Genomic DNA, 16077 nt, shown 5'->3' with positions numbered 1-16077 from the left:
GAAAAAGTCAAGGGGTGTGAATACTTACTGAAGGCAACTGAGTTTACAAAGCATTAAGAACACCTGCGCAACTCAATATTAGGAATGTGTTCCACAAACACACCAGGTGAGGAAGGTAGGTAACACATGTTTACATGATGGAGGTATGCATAAGGCATTCATATCACCTTTTACATGGCAGTTTTATTCATACAACATTCATAAAACATTTATTCAACATCATTTATAAAGGGTCTTCAAAATAAAAGTCCCTCTTCATTCGAGTACAAAAAAATTCCGTAAATAAAATAATCTGGTAGGATTAAGCCAGATGGTTGCTGCTGTTACTAATTATGTTGGTTCAAACCCGGGTCTCTTGCGTACCACAAGACTGTGTTAGCCTGCTGAGTTCAAGGGTAGGGTTAGGCATTAGTTTGTGGATAAAATATAAGGCTTCAGGTCTCAGGTAAATTTGCTTAGCACAGCTTTACAACGGCAAACAATTGCTCAGGTGGCATCCAGACCTGGGATCAAATATTATTAGAAATCTTTCAACTACTGGGAGCTTTTCAGTGAGCCCTGCCTGAAGTGCCAGAGGGTCAGGTGGGGTTTGCACTTTAGTGACTATTCCATTGCGCCAGGCAAGCTCAATCAAGCACAGCTAGCTTATGTATTTGAAAGATACCACACCCAGGGCTGGTGCCATCCCCTACTGCCATGGTGGCCTTCAGCACGGCATTTAACCCTCTTAACTGTTATAAAAGGGTAATGTCTTTCAGGGATACTTCAGGATTTTGGCAATGAAGCCCCTTTATCTACTTCCCCAGAGTCAGATGAACTCGTGGATACCATTTTCATGTCTGCGTGCAGTTTGAAGGAGGTTGCTAACTAATGTTAGCGCATTGACTGGAAGTCTATGGTAACTGCTGGCATTCTGGTATATACCATAGCCTTTCAGTCTTGCGCTAACGCTAGTTAGCGACTTCCTTAAAACTGCACTCAAGAGACATAAAAATGGTATCAATGAGTTCATCGGACTCTGGGGAAGTAGATAAAGGGCATTATTGACAAAATCCCGACGTACCCCTTTAAGGGTGACCCTGTGCTGCTCCTAACTGGTTATGTGAAGTGTGTCAGGAGGTTGGGTACTGTGACACTAAGAATACACATTTCAGTTGTAAAATGGATGAATAACGTTTTATTTGAGGGGACTTATGAGTTATGTTGAATTAATGTGTTATGAATGACACTTGATACTGTAATACTCAAAGGTGGTTGATATAGGTGCTATGTATACCCCCCTTCATATAAAGTGTTTAACCGAAAGGTAACATAAAATAAATGATGACTTTCAGAGGCTGATCTCTAGTACTAAACTGAGGCATCAAATCCTCTTGAATAAAGTGCGGTAGGCATATTAACCTGAATCAACAGTAATAAAAAGGTCTATATAGCCACATGATTCCCCTTTTCCACATTAAAAAAAAAACGTTACAGCTTTATTCTAAAATGGATTAAATTAAATGTTTTCCTCATCAATCCACACACAATACCCCCATGATGACAAAGTGAGAACAGGTTATACATTTTTGCAAATTTATAAAACAGAAAAAACAAATACCTTATTTACATTAAGCATTCAGAACTTTTGCTATGAGACACGAAATTGAGCTCAGGTGCATCCTGTTTCCATTGATCCTCCTTGAGATGTATCTACAACTTGATTGGAGTCCACCTGTGGTAAATTGAATTGATTGGACATGATGTGGAAAGGCACAAACCTGTCTAGATAAGGTCCCACAGTTTACAGTGCATGTCAGAGCAAAAACCAAGCCATGAGGTCGGAGAAATTGTCTGTAAAGCTCAGAGACAAGGTTGTGTCGAGGGACAGATCTGGGGAAAGGTACCAAAACATTTCTGCAGCATTGAAGGTATCCAAGAACACAGTGGCCTCCATCATTCTTAAATGGAAGAAGTTTGGAACCACCTAGAGTCTTCCTTGAACTTGCCGCCTGGCCAAACTGAGCATTTGGGGGAGAAGGGCCTTGGTCAGGGAGGTGACCAAGAAACCGATGGTCACTCTGACAGAGCTCTAGAGTTCCTCTGTGGAGATGGGAGAGCCTTCCAGAAGGACAACCATCTCTGCAGCACTCCAGCAATCAGGCCTTTATGTTAGAATGGCCAGAAAGAAGGCACTACTCAGCAAAAGACACATGACAGCCCACTGGAGTTTGCCAAAAGTCACCTAAAGGACTCTCAGACCATGAGAAACAAGATTCTCTGGTCTGATGAAAACAAGATTAAACTCTTTGGCCTGAGTGCCAAGCATCATGTCTGGAGGAAACCTGGCACCATCCCTACGGTGAAGCATGGTGGTAGCATCATGCTGTGGGGATGTTTTTCAGTGGCGTGGACTGGGAGACTAGTCAGGATCGAGGGAAAGATGAACGGCGCAACATAGAGAGATCCTTGATGAAAATCTGCTCCAGAGAGCTCAGGACCTCATACTGGGGCGAAGGTTCACCTTCCAACAGGACCAAGACCCTAAGCACACAGCCAAGACAATGCAAGAGTGGCTTTGGGACAAGTTTCTGAATGTCTTTGAGTGGCCCAGCCAGAGCCCGGACTTCAACCTGATCGAACATCTCTGGAGAGACCTGAAAATAGCTGTGCAGCGACTCTCCCCATCCAACCCAACAGAGCTTGAGAGGATCTGCAGAAAAAAATTAAGAAACTCCCCAAATACAGGGGTGCCAAGCTTGTAGCGTAATACCCAAGACAACAAAGTACTGAGTAAAGGGTCTGAATACATCTGTAAATGTGATATCAGCTTTTTATTTGTGATACATTTGCTAACATTTCTAAAAACATGTTTTGATTTGTCATTCTTGGGTATTGGGTGTAGATTGTTGTGGGTGAAACATTTAAAAAAAAATCTATTTTACAATAAGGCTGTAGCGTAACAAAATGTGGAAAATTTCAAGGGGTCTGAATAACCTCCGAACACACTGTATATACTGTATTTTGGTCAATGACACGCCGACATTGCTTCTCCTGATATTTATATACACTGCTCAAAAAAATAAAGGGAACACTTAAACAACACAATGTAACTCCAAGTCAATCACACTTCTGTGAAATCAAACTCTCCACTTAGGAAGCAACACTGATTGACAATAAATTTCACATGCTGTTGTGCAAATGGAATAGACAAAAGGTGGAAATTATAGGCAATTAGCAAGACACCCCCAATAAAGGAGTGGTTCTGCAGGTGGTGACCACAGACCACTTCTCAGTTCCTATGCTTCCTGGCTGATGTTTTGGTCACGTTTGAATGCTGGCGGTGCTTTCACTCTAGTGGTTGCATGAGACGGAGTCTACAACCCACACAAGTGGCTCAGGTAGTGCAGCTCATCCAGGATGGCACATCAATGCGAGCTGTGGCAAGAAGGTTTGCTGTGTCTGTCAGCGTAGTGTCCAGAGCATGGAGGCGCTACCAGGAGACAGGCCAGTACATCAGGAGACGTGGAGGAGGCCGTAGGAGGGCAACAACCCAGCAGCAGGACCGCTACCTCCGCCTTTGTGCAAGGAGGAGCAGGTGGAGCACTGCCAGAGCCCTGCAAAATGACCTCCAGCAGGCCACAAATGTGCATGTGTCTGCTCAAACGGTCAGAAACAGACTCCATGAGGGTGGTATGAGGGCCCGACGTCCACAGGTGGGGGTTGTGCTTACAGCCCAACACCGTGCAGGACGTTTGGCATTTGCCAGAGAACACCAAGATTGGCAAATTCGCCACTGGCGCCATGTGCTCTTCACAGATGAAAGCAGGTTCACACTGAGCACGTGACAGACGTGACAGAGTCTGGAGACGCCGTGGAGAACGTTCTGCTGCCTGCAACATCCTCCAGCATGACCGGTTTGGCGGTGGGTCAGTCATGGTGTGGGGTGGCATTTCTTTGGGGGGGCCGCACAGCCCTCCATGTGCTCGCCAGAGGTAGCCTGACTGCCATTAGGTACCGAGATGAGATCCTCAGACCCCTTGTGAGACCATATGCTGGTGCGGTTGGCCCTGGGTTCCTCCTAATGCAAGACAATGCTAGACCTCATGTGGCTGGAGTGTGTCAGCAGTTCCTGCAAGAGGAAGGCATTGATGCTATGGACTGGCCCGCCCGTTCCCCAGACCTGAATCCAATTGAGAACATCTGGGACATCATGTCTCGCTCCATCCACCAACGCCACGTTGCACCACAGACTGTCCAGGAGTTGGCGGATGCTTTAGTCCAGGTCTGGGAGGAGATCCCTCAGGAGACCATCCGCCACCTCATCAGGAGCATGCCCAGGCATGGTAGGGAGGTCATACAGGCACGTGGAGGCCACACACACTACTGAGCCTCATTTTGACTTGTTTTAAGGGCATTACATCAAAGTTGGATCAGCCTGTAGTGTGGTTTTCCACTTTAATTTTGAGTGTGACTCCAAATCCAGACCTCCATGTGTTGATCAATTTGATTTACATTGATCATTTGTGTGTGATTTTGTTGTCAGCACATTCAACTATGTAAAGAAAAAAAGTATTTAATAAGAATATTTCATTCATTCAGATCTAGGATGTGTTATTTTAGTGTTCCCTTTATTTTTTTGAGCAGTGTATTTCTTAATTCCATTCTTTTACTTTTAGATGTGTGTATTGTTTGATATTACTGCACTGTTGGGAGCTAGGAACATAAACACTTTTCTACATCCGGAATAACATCTGCTAAATGTCTATATACGTGACTGATAAAATTTGATTTGATGTGTAATGCTGTACTACATCTTATACTGAGCATAGAGCAAGAGCAAACGAAGACTAAAATAAAAATGGGGGATGGAGGGGGTAAAGAGTAAATGCCCCTTAAGTCTCCAAAAAGAGGTAGGGCCACTGCAAAGTTTCTGAAGTCTGAACACTGTTGCAACACGACTAGGAATTTCACTTCCTTCTCTCTCTCGAGTCACCTACATTGTGTGTTGTTGTTGATATTGTGAGGTGGAAACTTGGGAGGGACAAAGTGGCACGTCTCCTCCAGAGCGTTGACCTTGGGTCTCTGGCAGATACAAAAGCAGCCGAGCGAAAGCATTCCACAGAGCAGGTAAATAAAGCTCTCTAATCCCTGTGTGGGCCTCATGTCTGAATTCTGCCTGCTGCAGTTTGAACCACCGTTTCAACAATTGGTGACATTTGCAAACATGAGCAATCGCCTGGCATGTCTGAATACACAACTTGGTTTCATAGGGGTTATGTTGCCGCAATGGCAGATTGAATTATGGCTGCTTGAAAACGGATGCTTCCATAAAAATGTTTTGTTGGGGTGCATCTAATGTTTCCACCAACCACTAGGTGTCTCTGCAACACTGTAGATGCTTGGTAGTAACTTGGAAAAAGCCACAGAGCCCCAAAAGAGCACATGACCACAATCTTCAAAGGAAGTGGTAATAACATAGAAATATGCTTAAAAGCATAACTTTAGCATATTTCTTATCTGCTTCTAGTAAGCTCTTTATACTATTACAATTATGATCATCTTCATCACTCTAGACTGTTTCAATCTGAAAGTTATTTCAAGAGAAACAAAAGACGAAAGACATTGAAAAGTGTTTATTTAGGTAAGAATCACTTAACTCTTCAACAATGTACATTGTAGCTTGTTTATTTCGTAAAAATCATTTAGCTGTTCAACGTGTTGCGTCAATATTCAGTGTACAAACGCATCACAGGCAAACATTTCACGGACAAACACTGAAGTTCTTAAACAACAACATTGCATCACAAACTTTGGGGTTGTACAATCTTGACGGATCACCATGTCTCCCAACACAAATGTGAAACATACATTTTGGTATTTCTGTCAACGATTCAAGTCCGTTTTTTTCAGTGCTTGACAATATCACACCGCACAAGAAAATCAGTGTAGTACCTTTTCCACGATCCAACCAAACATTTGAATGCCGAGCATAGCTGGCATGAGTTGGGTGGAGTGGAAGCGAGTGGCTTTAAGTGTGTCTGATCTGTGACCCCCGGGTGTCGTCACAGAGATGTTAACCTCCATCCATTGGGCTAACAAACAAAGGTAATCCAGGCAAGGCCCCTGCTTGATACAGAGGGTTAAGAGCAGCAACAACCACCACCACAATAACAACACACATCAACTGAGTCAACGCCAACCTTGGAGGTTTGGGGGGGGTTGGGAGGATAGGGTTACAGGAAAAGAGGTTGGAAGAAGGAGAAGTCTGGCCAAGGGTGTTTGAGGTCCAAAACCACGCTGCAAAATTGACTGAAGATGAGGAAAAATGCGTCAATTGTGTTCTCACAGGACCTGCGAATCAAACAAATAGTGTTAGCATTGACGCAAGGTGTCAGTGGGCGGGATCCGACCTATAACGGAGAGAAGGAGTCAACTATGGTTATTCAGCCGTGGTTCTGCAAAACACAACGCGCTTCTGGATCCCATCCAGAACACCTGAGAAGAATAACAAATGTTAGTCGTTCCAAGATCTTTTAAACTTCAGGTTAAACTTCAACCCAACTGTCTTGTTTTGACCATGGTAACATGTTAAGCAGCATAGCAGTTCACTGGACGTTCCCAGGGGGCGAAAACCATAGACATTTCAAATCAAATAAACCAATAGCAGAAACAATAAGACAATATGAGCAGATCAGTCGATCACTAAGACACTATGTAACATCTTGTTTAAAATCTAAATTGGTGGAGCTTTGTTGTTGTTGTTGAAATCATCAACATTAAAACCGCTAAAGAGGAGCGCTCCAAACCTGATGACATAAAAATCATTACGTTCATCATAAAGCTCATGCAAGTACATTGGCAATAAAACCTGAGAAAGAAGGTACAAATAGGTCCAATATGAACCTGTTCTCCGTCACCAGACATAACTTATGTCGTATACTGATGTGACTTAAATGGCATAGCCGATACTTTAAATAAATCCATAGGATTCGAAATTCAAATTCAATACAGTTAGAAAAAGCAAACAAAAGGAGCAAAAACAAAACTAGGTCGGCTGAGTCAAAGTGAAACCACGAAAGGGGAACAGCGACAAACAAAACCACTTCAAAATTGTACTCAGCATCATGTACCCTTCTATGTCTTGCAGGAAACCGCAAGATTTGGACTTACAGCTAATACTATCGGCATTTAAAATACTTCATAAATTATCAGTGCTGAGTGTTGGAGGGATGAGGGTAATTCAATATATACTATGAATAAGTACACTCAAATAATTGACTACAATAGATTCCTTGCCACAAATAATGGCATATTATTGTACCAAATTGGTATGTAATGGAAATATGTAGCCTACGTTAAAAAGTTCCTCATCTTACTGATACACCTAGATCCCAAGGTTCATTGCGCAACAGGCAATTGGTCAAGGATTTGGTCAAACACAGCACAGGGAGGGGAGTCAATGCATGAAACAATACCAGGGGGGCTAAAAACGAAACAATACCTTAAGAAAAATATTAGATCACAATGAATGACAGCTTGCATCAGAATTGAGCTTCATCGTAAAGCACAAGACACAGAGACATTAGACACACAGACAAAGTTGTGGGCTGGAGACATTAAATCGGCTTCACATACCCATATCTTCATGGTATATATAGGCCATATTTTATTTATTTCCCCTTAAAAAAAGTCTTCAAATATCTACGAACAGAAACGGGGTCCAGGGTCTCTTTAGTTTTGGTTCAACACACAAACTAAACACTAGTAGAATAATTCAAGTCTGGACACATCAGTTTTTTTTTATATAGACATATATAAAAAGTGAACTTGATACAACAAAGCACATAACGAGAACTCAAAAAGTTTGGAACAACGATAAACATTCGGTGAAAGTTCTACTTGTTTGGTGTTATGTACATTACTAATACACTGATAATGGTTGCCCCCACACCGGTATTGCTCTGAACGACTTGAACGAAAACATACAAAAAGAATGTAATTATACTGCGACTGTTCTATTCTCATTTCTTATTACTCGAGGTTTGCCACTTTCGGAAGCAAGGAAATGTCAACAATATTTTCAAAATAAAAACTTCACCACACCTCCAGCAACACTGAAATGTACTACGTTGTCTTCAGAAGTAAATTGGACTTTGTTGCACCAGATACCAGGTTTCCGTAAACCTGGAATGGATCAATACTAAATCAAATGAACCACTGAAGGAAGGGAACAACCTCATGACATCAAAAGACCTGTGTGTGTGTGTGTGTGCGTTATGTACACATGCATGTATGTGTTCATTAATCTAGATAATCACTCAGCATAGAAAGAGTTGGTAAATTAATTTGTTCTGGAAAGTAAAACAAAACACAAACGTCCTCTTTCCTTTTGCGGCTTGGTGTTCTTATCAGAATGCTAAACTACAGATATTGTCAAGACTGCTACGACATTTTTAATTCTGGCCAAACACAAAAACAACAAACCAGTATCCTTGTTTTACCATTAAATCAAAAGTAACGTTTACTATTAAATTAAAGCTCTATATGAATATCAGCTAGTCAGAAAGTCATGCAAACCAGACCAAACCAGGCTTCCAACTGTTCCTAAATGAGCCATATCAATAGTTTTCATAATATAAATCGGCCAACAACATTCATTGTATCAGTAATCCAATACAGATAAATATGAATTTATAGCAACTTAAACAAATCTGCTACAACGTAAAAATGTACCCTGCAAAAAAAAACGGGAAGCTTCATAAGGTCTTTCTTTTTCCAATCAATCTGTGAAAGATATTGTTGACATAGTTTTATAGCCTACCAGCCATACTCAGCATTTCAATCATTATCCCAAAGGACCATGACAATCAAAAATCCTTAAAATAGAACTTGTAATGATAATTCATTCTGGAGCACACCCACTAAACCTGACATGTACCAATGAAATCAGAATATGCTAAAAAATTATATACAAAACTAAAGTTGAGTGAATCAGAAAAGTAAAATAATGTCTAAAACCCATTTCGAGATCGCACCAATGTAGGCGGCCTATTCGTGTATAACCAATTAAAAGACTAAATAAAAGGCTCAGTGATCAAGTAACACTACCGGACAAAATGGACTCTTTAGTGCGAGAAGGAAAATGAAACCAGTCTTTACCAGTTAACGTCAATTAACTTAAAAGTGTAGAAGAAAACCTAACATATAGACACTATTATCCATGTTATCCAGTTTTAATGTTAGGAATAAGATATTACTATATTTTGTATGGCCAGTCAATCTAGATTCTATTCGAACAAAAATCCTTGGAACCATTACCTGATGCATGTGTAAGTTTGAATCATCCTCATCATCACACCCTCAAACTGCATTTGAACAGAATTTTTGTTAATGGCTTTAATACGTTCCCACATGTTCTCCACTAGGCAGTGCCATTTACCCAGAAACTAAACGCTGCTTGAGGAAGGGCCCTACCCAAAAAGCCACCCCATAGTGTACATAATCATTATCAAATGCTGCCATCTATAGGAGGAAAATGGCACTGCCAGAAGGAAAACTATGTAGTGGCAAGCCTCGCTCCTGTTCTACACCTGTTTTATTCAGTAGCTTTCCTCGAATCCAAAACACCTGTTCAGAAAATGAGCAAAATCTTGAGGTACAGCTTAAAACAATAGCCTACAACACAGGCAGATCTCCAGAACTCTTCTCTCTTAACTGTTGATATCGATGGGGTTCACAACTGAGCCGAGGATGGGAGCAACCATTATCCAGTGTCAACAACTACTTCTTGTTGTCGTTAGTGCCCGATGCACAAACCTTTTACTCAAACCTTTTCTCATATCTCACATTTCTTCTGTCACAGTTTGAACGTCACCAGACCGGCGACCATGAACATATTGTCACATGAAACTGGCATTGAACCTCCCCCTTGACCGCAATTCAACCATGAGAAAAAAAAACTTGCTGCTTTGTGCTGAGGATCTCCACAGTAGATAGTCTGCAGGCGAGGCGGTTGGGGGTGCTTGTTGTGAGGAGGATGAGGGTACGGTGTAGGTTAGTGTTCCATAGGGACGTGGTTACATCTAGCTGAAGGAGCTGTACACGGGAGCCTCAAGGTTGAATAAGCATCTGACGCGACGTCCCCGCACCGGGCACTCGCCGCCTCCCTCTACCGCTCGCTTCAGCCGTCAATCAGCGACACGTCAATGTGCGACAAATCTATCATATGCCTGTATGGTTACAAAAGGAGGATGTCTCGTTGAGTAAGCCTTCTAATTTGGCGTTAGGTGTAGGCCCTATTTTAGAGAGATGACCTCATTAGGATTTGTGGGTTTTAAAAAGGGAGAGTGAAACAAAGTGGTTCATTTACCTGTTGAAGCTGACTTGGAAACTCAGGGCATGCTGGGGATTGTGAAATTTGGCAATAGCTTTCCTCTGATGGGGCAGCATTTTGAACATCTGCAGCCGAATAAGCAGAAGAAGGGAAGAGCATGCGTTTAGAACAGGGCAGTTGCTGCTACTCTCATCTCAAGCTTCTCTCATCCATATTGAGCCCTGGTTGAAAGTAGCACACTATATGTGGAGAATAGGGTGTCGTTTGGGACACAGACATGGGGGTGGGCATACCTGGATGGGGCCGATGGAGTTGAGCAGGTTTTGGAGCTGCGTGTCCGTGGTGGATGTAGACAGGCCGTCTATGGACACAGTGCAGGCCTGGCTGTCCCCCGTCACCGCCCCTCGCTGATTCTGTCTGGCGGGCATCAGGCGCCCACACCCCAGCTGACCCGCTCCTCCTGCCACCGCTGCCCCTCTGGCTCTGCCACGCCCACACCCCAGCTGACCCGCTCCTCCTGCCCCCGCTGCCCCTCTGGCTCTGCCACGCCCCGGGACAACCACCTGTACCAGGCAGGGAGGAAAGCAAAGGGGGGGGGGAGAGAAAGAGGAAGAGAGGAAACTGCTTGAACCTCTTATGCAAGCATGTTGATGTTTTAATTCCGTATCCAGCCGAGTGGAGACGAGATGTCTGACACATCTACCGGGTCTACTGTTTTTCAGCATGAGTGAAAATTCAACAACCGGATGGTTTTCCTCCCTTCTATTTTCCCAAACACCTCCAGGCTGCTGAGCTGCTTTTTCTTGATTGACTCATCATATTTCTATATACGGCGTCAACGTCAAGCCATGACGACTGCTGCCTGCGCGCTGTGTGCATCTACTGCATCGAGGGAGAGACCCCAGAGTATAGAGAACCAGCCAGGCGCCATGGTGGCTGACTCCCCCGGTCAGCGTCGCCGAGCTGAGGGTGTCCGCCGAGACGGCAGGCTGCTGACAGGCATGCAGAGATGCCAGGAGACCCTGTGTCACGCCGACTCTCAGCTTGTCAACATTACAATACCTGGCATACTAGCCTGTCATATTACTAGAGCTCCTCCAAATGGTAAACCTACTAAATGGCAGGGGAACGCCAGAGGTATAAAAAAGATATAGAGAATAGCAATGTGCTCAGAGGATTTCTTACATTTATATTTAAGATGAAAGACCTAGTTACCGTTCCTATCCAAAACACAACACCCGTCCTTAACAAATATGACAGTATTAGACAATTTTGTATCATTTCATCAGAGGAAACGCATGTTCTGTCCAAAATGGCACCCCATATGGCTCTGGTCAAAAGTCATGCACTATGTAGGGAATAGGGTGCACTATGTAGGGAATAGGGTGCCATTTTGGAAATGTTAAATGTTTCTTAAATGCTAAGTGTGAGGAGGGAGAACAACCTACCCTGTTGCCCAGGCCCCCTCTGTCCCCCTGTGTGACCAGGCCCTGTATGGGCTGTCCTCCGGGGGGGTTTGCCAGGGTTATCTTCCTCACTGGGCCCTGGCGGAGATGGGGGGCGGGCCTGGTGGCCTGCTGCTGCTGGATGGGGGCGCTGATACCACTCACATCTGCTCCCTGGAGATCACACAGCACAGGGGAAATGAATAGACTGCAGGGGCTGCGTCCCAAATTGCACCATATTGCCTATATAGAGTGCGTTCAGAAAGTATTCACACCCCTTGCCTTTTTACGCATTTTGTTGTTACAGCCTGAATTTAGAATGGATTAAATTGACATTTGTCACTGGCCTACACCCAATACCTCATAATGTCAAAGTGGAATTATGTTTTTGACATTTTTAGAAATTAATAAAGAATTAAAAGCCAAAATGTCGTGAGTCAGTAAGTATTCAACCACTTTGTTATGGCAAGCCTAAATAAGTTCAGGTGTAAAAATGTGCTTAACAAGTCACATAAGTTGCATGGACACACTCTGTGTGTAATAATAGTGTTTAAGGTATCAACAAAAAATATATAAAAAAATTATTGGATGAAACGTTGAATTTGGCACTACTGCTATTAGCCAACAGAAACGTATTGAATAACAGATTCAATACATGGAATAACAGATGGTCCCAAAAAATATCAAAAGGAAGTTTGTTCTGAAGTGTCTGTCCTACAGTTGAAGCTGGAAGTTTACATACACTTAGCTTGGAGTAATTAAAACTTGTTTTTCAACCACTCCACAAATATCTTGTTAACAAACTATAGTTTTGGCAAGTCGGTTAGGACATCTACTTTGTACAGTCGTGGCCAAAAGTTTTGAGAATGACACAAATATACATTTTAACAAAGTCTGTTGCCTCAGTTTGTATGATGGCAATTTGTATATACTCCAGAATGTTATGAAGAGTGATCAGACGAATTGCAATTAATTGCAAAGTCCCTCTTTGCCATGCAAAGGAACTGAATCCCCCAAAAACATTTCCACTGCATTTCAGCCCTGCCACAAAAGGACCAGTGATTCTCTCGTTAACAAAGTTGTGAGTGTTGACGAAGACAAGCCTGGAGATCACTCTGTCATGCTAATTGAGTTCGAATAACAGACTGGAAGCTTCAAAAGGAGGGTGGTGCTTGGAATCATTGTTCTTCCTCTGTCATCCATGGTTACCTGCAAGGAAACACGTGCCGTCATCATTGCTTTGCACAAAAAGGGCTTCACAGGCAAGGATATTGCTGCCAGTAAGATTGCACCTAAATCAACCATTTATCGGATCATCAAGAACTTCAAGGAGAGCGGTTCAATTGTTGTGAAGAAGGCTTCAGGGCGCCTAAGAAAGTCCAGCAAGCGCCAGGACCGTATCTTAAAGTTGATTCAGCTGCGGGATCGAGGCACCACCAGTACAGAGCTTGCTCAGAAATGGCAGCAGGCAGGTGTGAGTGCATCTGCACGCACAGTGAGGTGAAGACTTTTGGAGGATGGCCTGGTGTCAAGAAGGGCAGCAAAGAAGCCACTTCTCTCCAGGAAAAACATCAGGGACAGACTGATATTCTGCAAAAGGTACAGGGACTGGACTGCTGAGGACTGGGGTAAAGTCATTTTCTCTGATGAATCCTCTTTCCGATCGTTTGGGGCATCCGAAAAAAAGCTTGTCTGGAGAAGACAAGGTTAGCCCTACCATCAGTCCTGTGTCATGCCAACAGTAAAGCATCCTGAGACCATTCATGTGTGGGGTTACTGCTCACTCACAAATTTGCCTAAGAACACAGCCACGAATAAAGAATGGTACCAACACATCCTCCGAGAGCAACTTCTCCAAACCATCCAGGAACAGTTGGTGACGAACAATGCCTTTTCCAGCATGATGGAGCACCTTGCCATTAAGGCAAAAGTGATAACTAAGTGGCTCGGGGAACAAAACATCGATATTTTGGGTCCATGGCCAGGAAACTCCCCAGACCTTAATCCCATTGAGAACTTGTGGTCATTCCTCAGGAGGCGGGTGGACAAACAAAAACCCACAAATTCTGACAAGCTCCAAGCATTGATTATGCAAGAATGGGCTGCCATCAGTCAGGATGTGGCGCAGAAGTTAATTGACAGCATGCCAGGGCGGATTGCAGAGATCTTGAAAAAGAAGGGTCAACACTGCAAATATTGACTCTTTGCATCAACTTCATGTAATTGTCAATAACATCCTTTGACACTTATGAAATGCTTGTAATTATACTTCAGTATTCCATAGTAACATCTGACAAAAATATCTAAAGACACTGAAGCAGCAAACTTTGTGAAAATTTATATTTGTGTCATTCTCAAAACTTTTGGCCTCGACTGTATATGACACAAGTCATTTTTCCAACAATTGTTTACAGACAGATTATTTCACTTATAATTCACTGCATCACAATTCCAGTGGGTCAGAAATGTACATACACTAAGTTGACTGTGCCTTTAAACAGCTTGGAAAATTCCAGAAAATAATGTCATGGCTTTAGAAGCTTCTGATAGGCTAATTGACATAATTTGAGTCAATTGGAGGTGTACCTGTGGATATATTTCAAGGCCTACCTTCAAACTCAGTGCCTCTTTGCTTGACATCATGAGAAAAGCTAAAGAAATCAGCCAAGACCTCAGAAAATAAATTGGAGACCTCCACAAGTCTGGTTCATCCTTGGGAGCAATTTCCAAATTCCTGAAAGTACCACGTTCATCTGTACAAACAATAGTACGCAAGTATAAACACCATGGGACCACGGAGCTGTCATACCGCTCAGGAAGGAGACGCGTTCTATCTCCTAGAGATTAACATACTTTGGTGCGAAAAGTTCAAATCAATCCCAGAACAACAGCAAAGGACCTTGTGAAGATGCTGGAGGAAACAGGTACAAAAGTATCTATATCCACAGTAAAACGAGTCCTATATCAACATAACCTGAAAGGCAGCTCAGCAAGGAAGAAGCCACTGCTCCAAAACCACCATAAAAAAGCCAGAGTACGGTTTGCAACTGCACATGGGGACAAAGATCATACTTTTTGGAGAAATGTCCTCTGGTCTGATGAAACAAAAATAGAACTGTTTGGCCATAATGACCATCGTTACGTTTGGAGGAAAAAGGGGGAGGCTTGCATGCCGAAGAACACCATCCCAACCGTCAAGCACATTGGTAGCAGCATCATGTTGCGGAGGTGCTTTGCTGCAGGAGGGACTGGTGCACTTCACAAAATAGATGGCATCATGAGGAAGCAAAATTATGTGGATATATTGAAGCAACATCTCAAGACATCAGTCAGGAAGTTAAAGCTTGGTCGCAAATGGGTCTTCCAAATGGACAATGACCCCAAGCATACTTCCAAAGACAAAATGTGACAAAATGGCTTCAGGACAACAAAGTCAAGGTATTGGAATGGACATCACAAAGCCCTGACCTCATCCTATAGAAAATATGTGGGCAGAACTGAAAAAGCGTGTGCAAGCAAGGAGGCCTACAAACCTGACTCAGTTACACCAGCTATGTCAGGAGGAATGGGCCAAAATTCACCCAATTTATTGTGGGAAGCTTGTGGAAGGCTACCCGAAACACTTGACCCAAGTTAAACAATTTAAAGGCAACGCTACAAAATACTAATTTAGTGTATGTAAACTTCTGACCGACTGGGAATGTGATGAAAGAAATAAAAGCTGAAATAAATCATTCTCTCTACTATTATTCTGACATTTCACATTCTTAAAATAAAGTGGTGATCTTAACTGACCTAAAACGGGGAATTTTTACTAGGATTAAAATGTCAGGATTTGTGAAAAACTGAGTTTAAATGTATTTGGCTAAGTTGTATGTAAACTTCCGACTTCAACTGTATATCTGTGAGATCTAAGAAATTATTTATTTATCCCCTTATTTTAGGCACTAAACTCCATATATACTTCCATTCATTTTTTAAACTGGTACCAGGGACTTTATGATAATTCTTAGGAGTTGTCATAATAGTTTGCAGGCCAAACCGTTACAGATGTTTTCGTAAGAAGAACGATTTTCGGGATGTCTCATGGTCTGACAAACACCGCTCTAGCTCTGCCACCTTTCACCGCAGATGAGGAAATGCAATATCGGCGGATGCGGTGGATTGAGACGCAGCCCAGGCAAAAAAACATATCTTTAGCTTAAAACAGACGGATTTTGATAATCATTTTTTATTATTATGTTCATTAGATTTCTGTAGGGGCGAGGAAATTGTAGGCCAACGGTTAACATGATTTGTTTGTGACTACCTCATCTC

At 42.8% G+C, this 16077-nt stretch overlaps 1 protein-coding gene across 3 annotated transcripts in view; it reads right to left on the bottom strand.

Annotated features, from left to right (window-relative positions):
* Positions 1 to 5600: 5600 nt before the first annotated feature.
* LOC120028152 (RNA-binding protein 33-like) overlaps positions 5601 to 16077 on the bottom strand; it is a 47464-nt gene continuing 36987 nt past the window's right edge. For all 3 annotated transcript variants that reach the window (XM_038973351.1, XM_038973353.1, XM_038973352.1), the window contains exons 16-19: positions 11764 to 11934; positions 10609 to 10878; positions 10352 to 10440; positions 5601 to 10211 (exon numbers count right to left, since the gene is read on the bottom strand). In XM_038973351.1, the coding sequence (XP_038829279.1) occupies positions 10163 to 10211; positions 10352 to 10440; positions 10609 to 10878; positions 11764 to 11934 (579 nt within the window). In that variant the 3' untranslated portion in view covers positions 5601 to 10162. The remainder of the gene's footprint in view (positions 10212 to 10351; positions 10441 to 10608; positions 10879 to 11763; positions 11935 to 16077) is intronic.

Source organism: Salvelinus namaycush, chromosome 33, assembly GCF_016432855.1.
Source record: "Salvelinus namaycush isolate Seneca chromosome 33, SaNama_1.0, whole genome shotgun sequence".
NCBI lineage: Eukaryota > Metazoa > Chordata > Actinopteri > Salmoniformes > Salmonidae > Salvelinus > Salvelinus namaycush.
The sequence above is the reverse complement of the archived record's forward strand: the minus strand, read 5'-3'. Positions and strand labels throughout refer to the sequence as shown.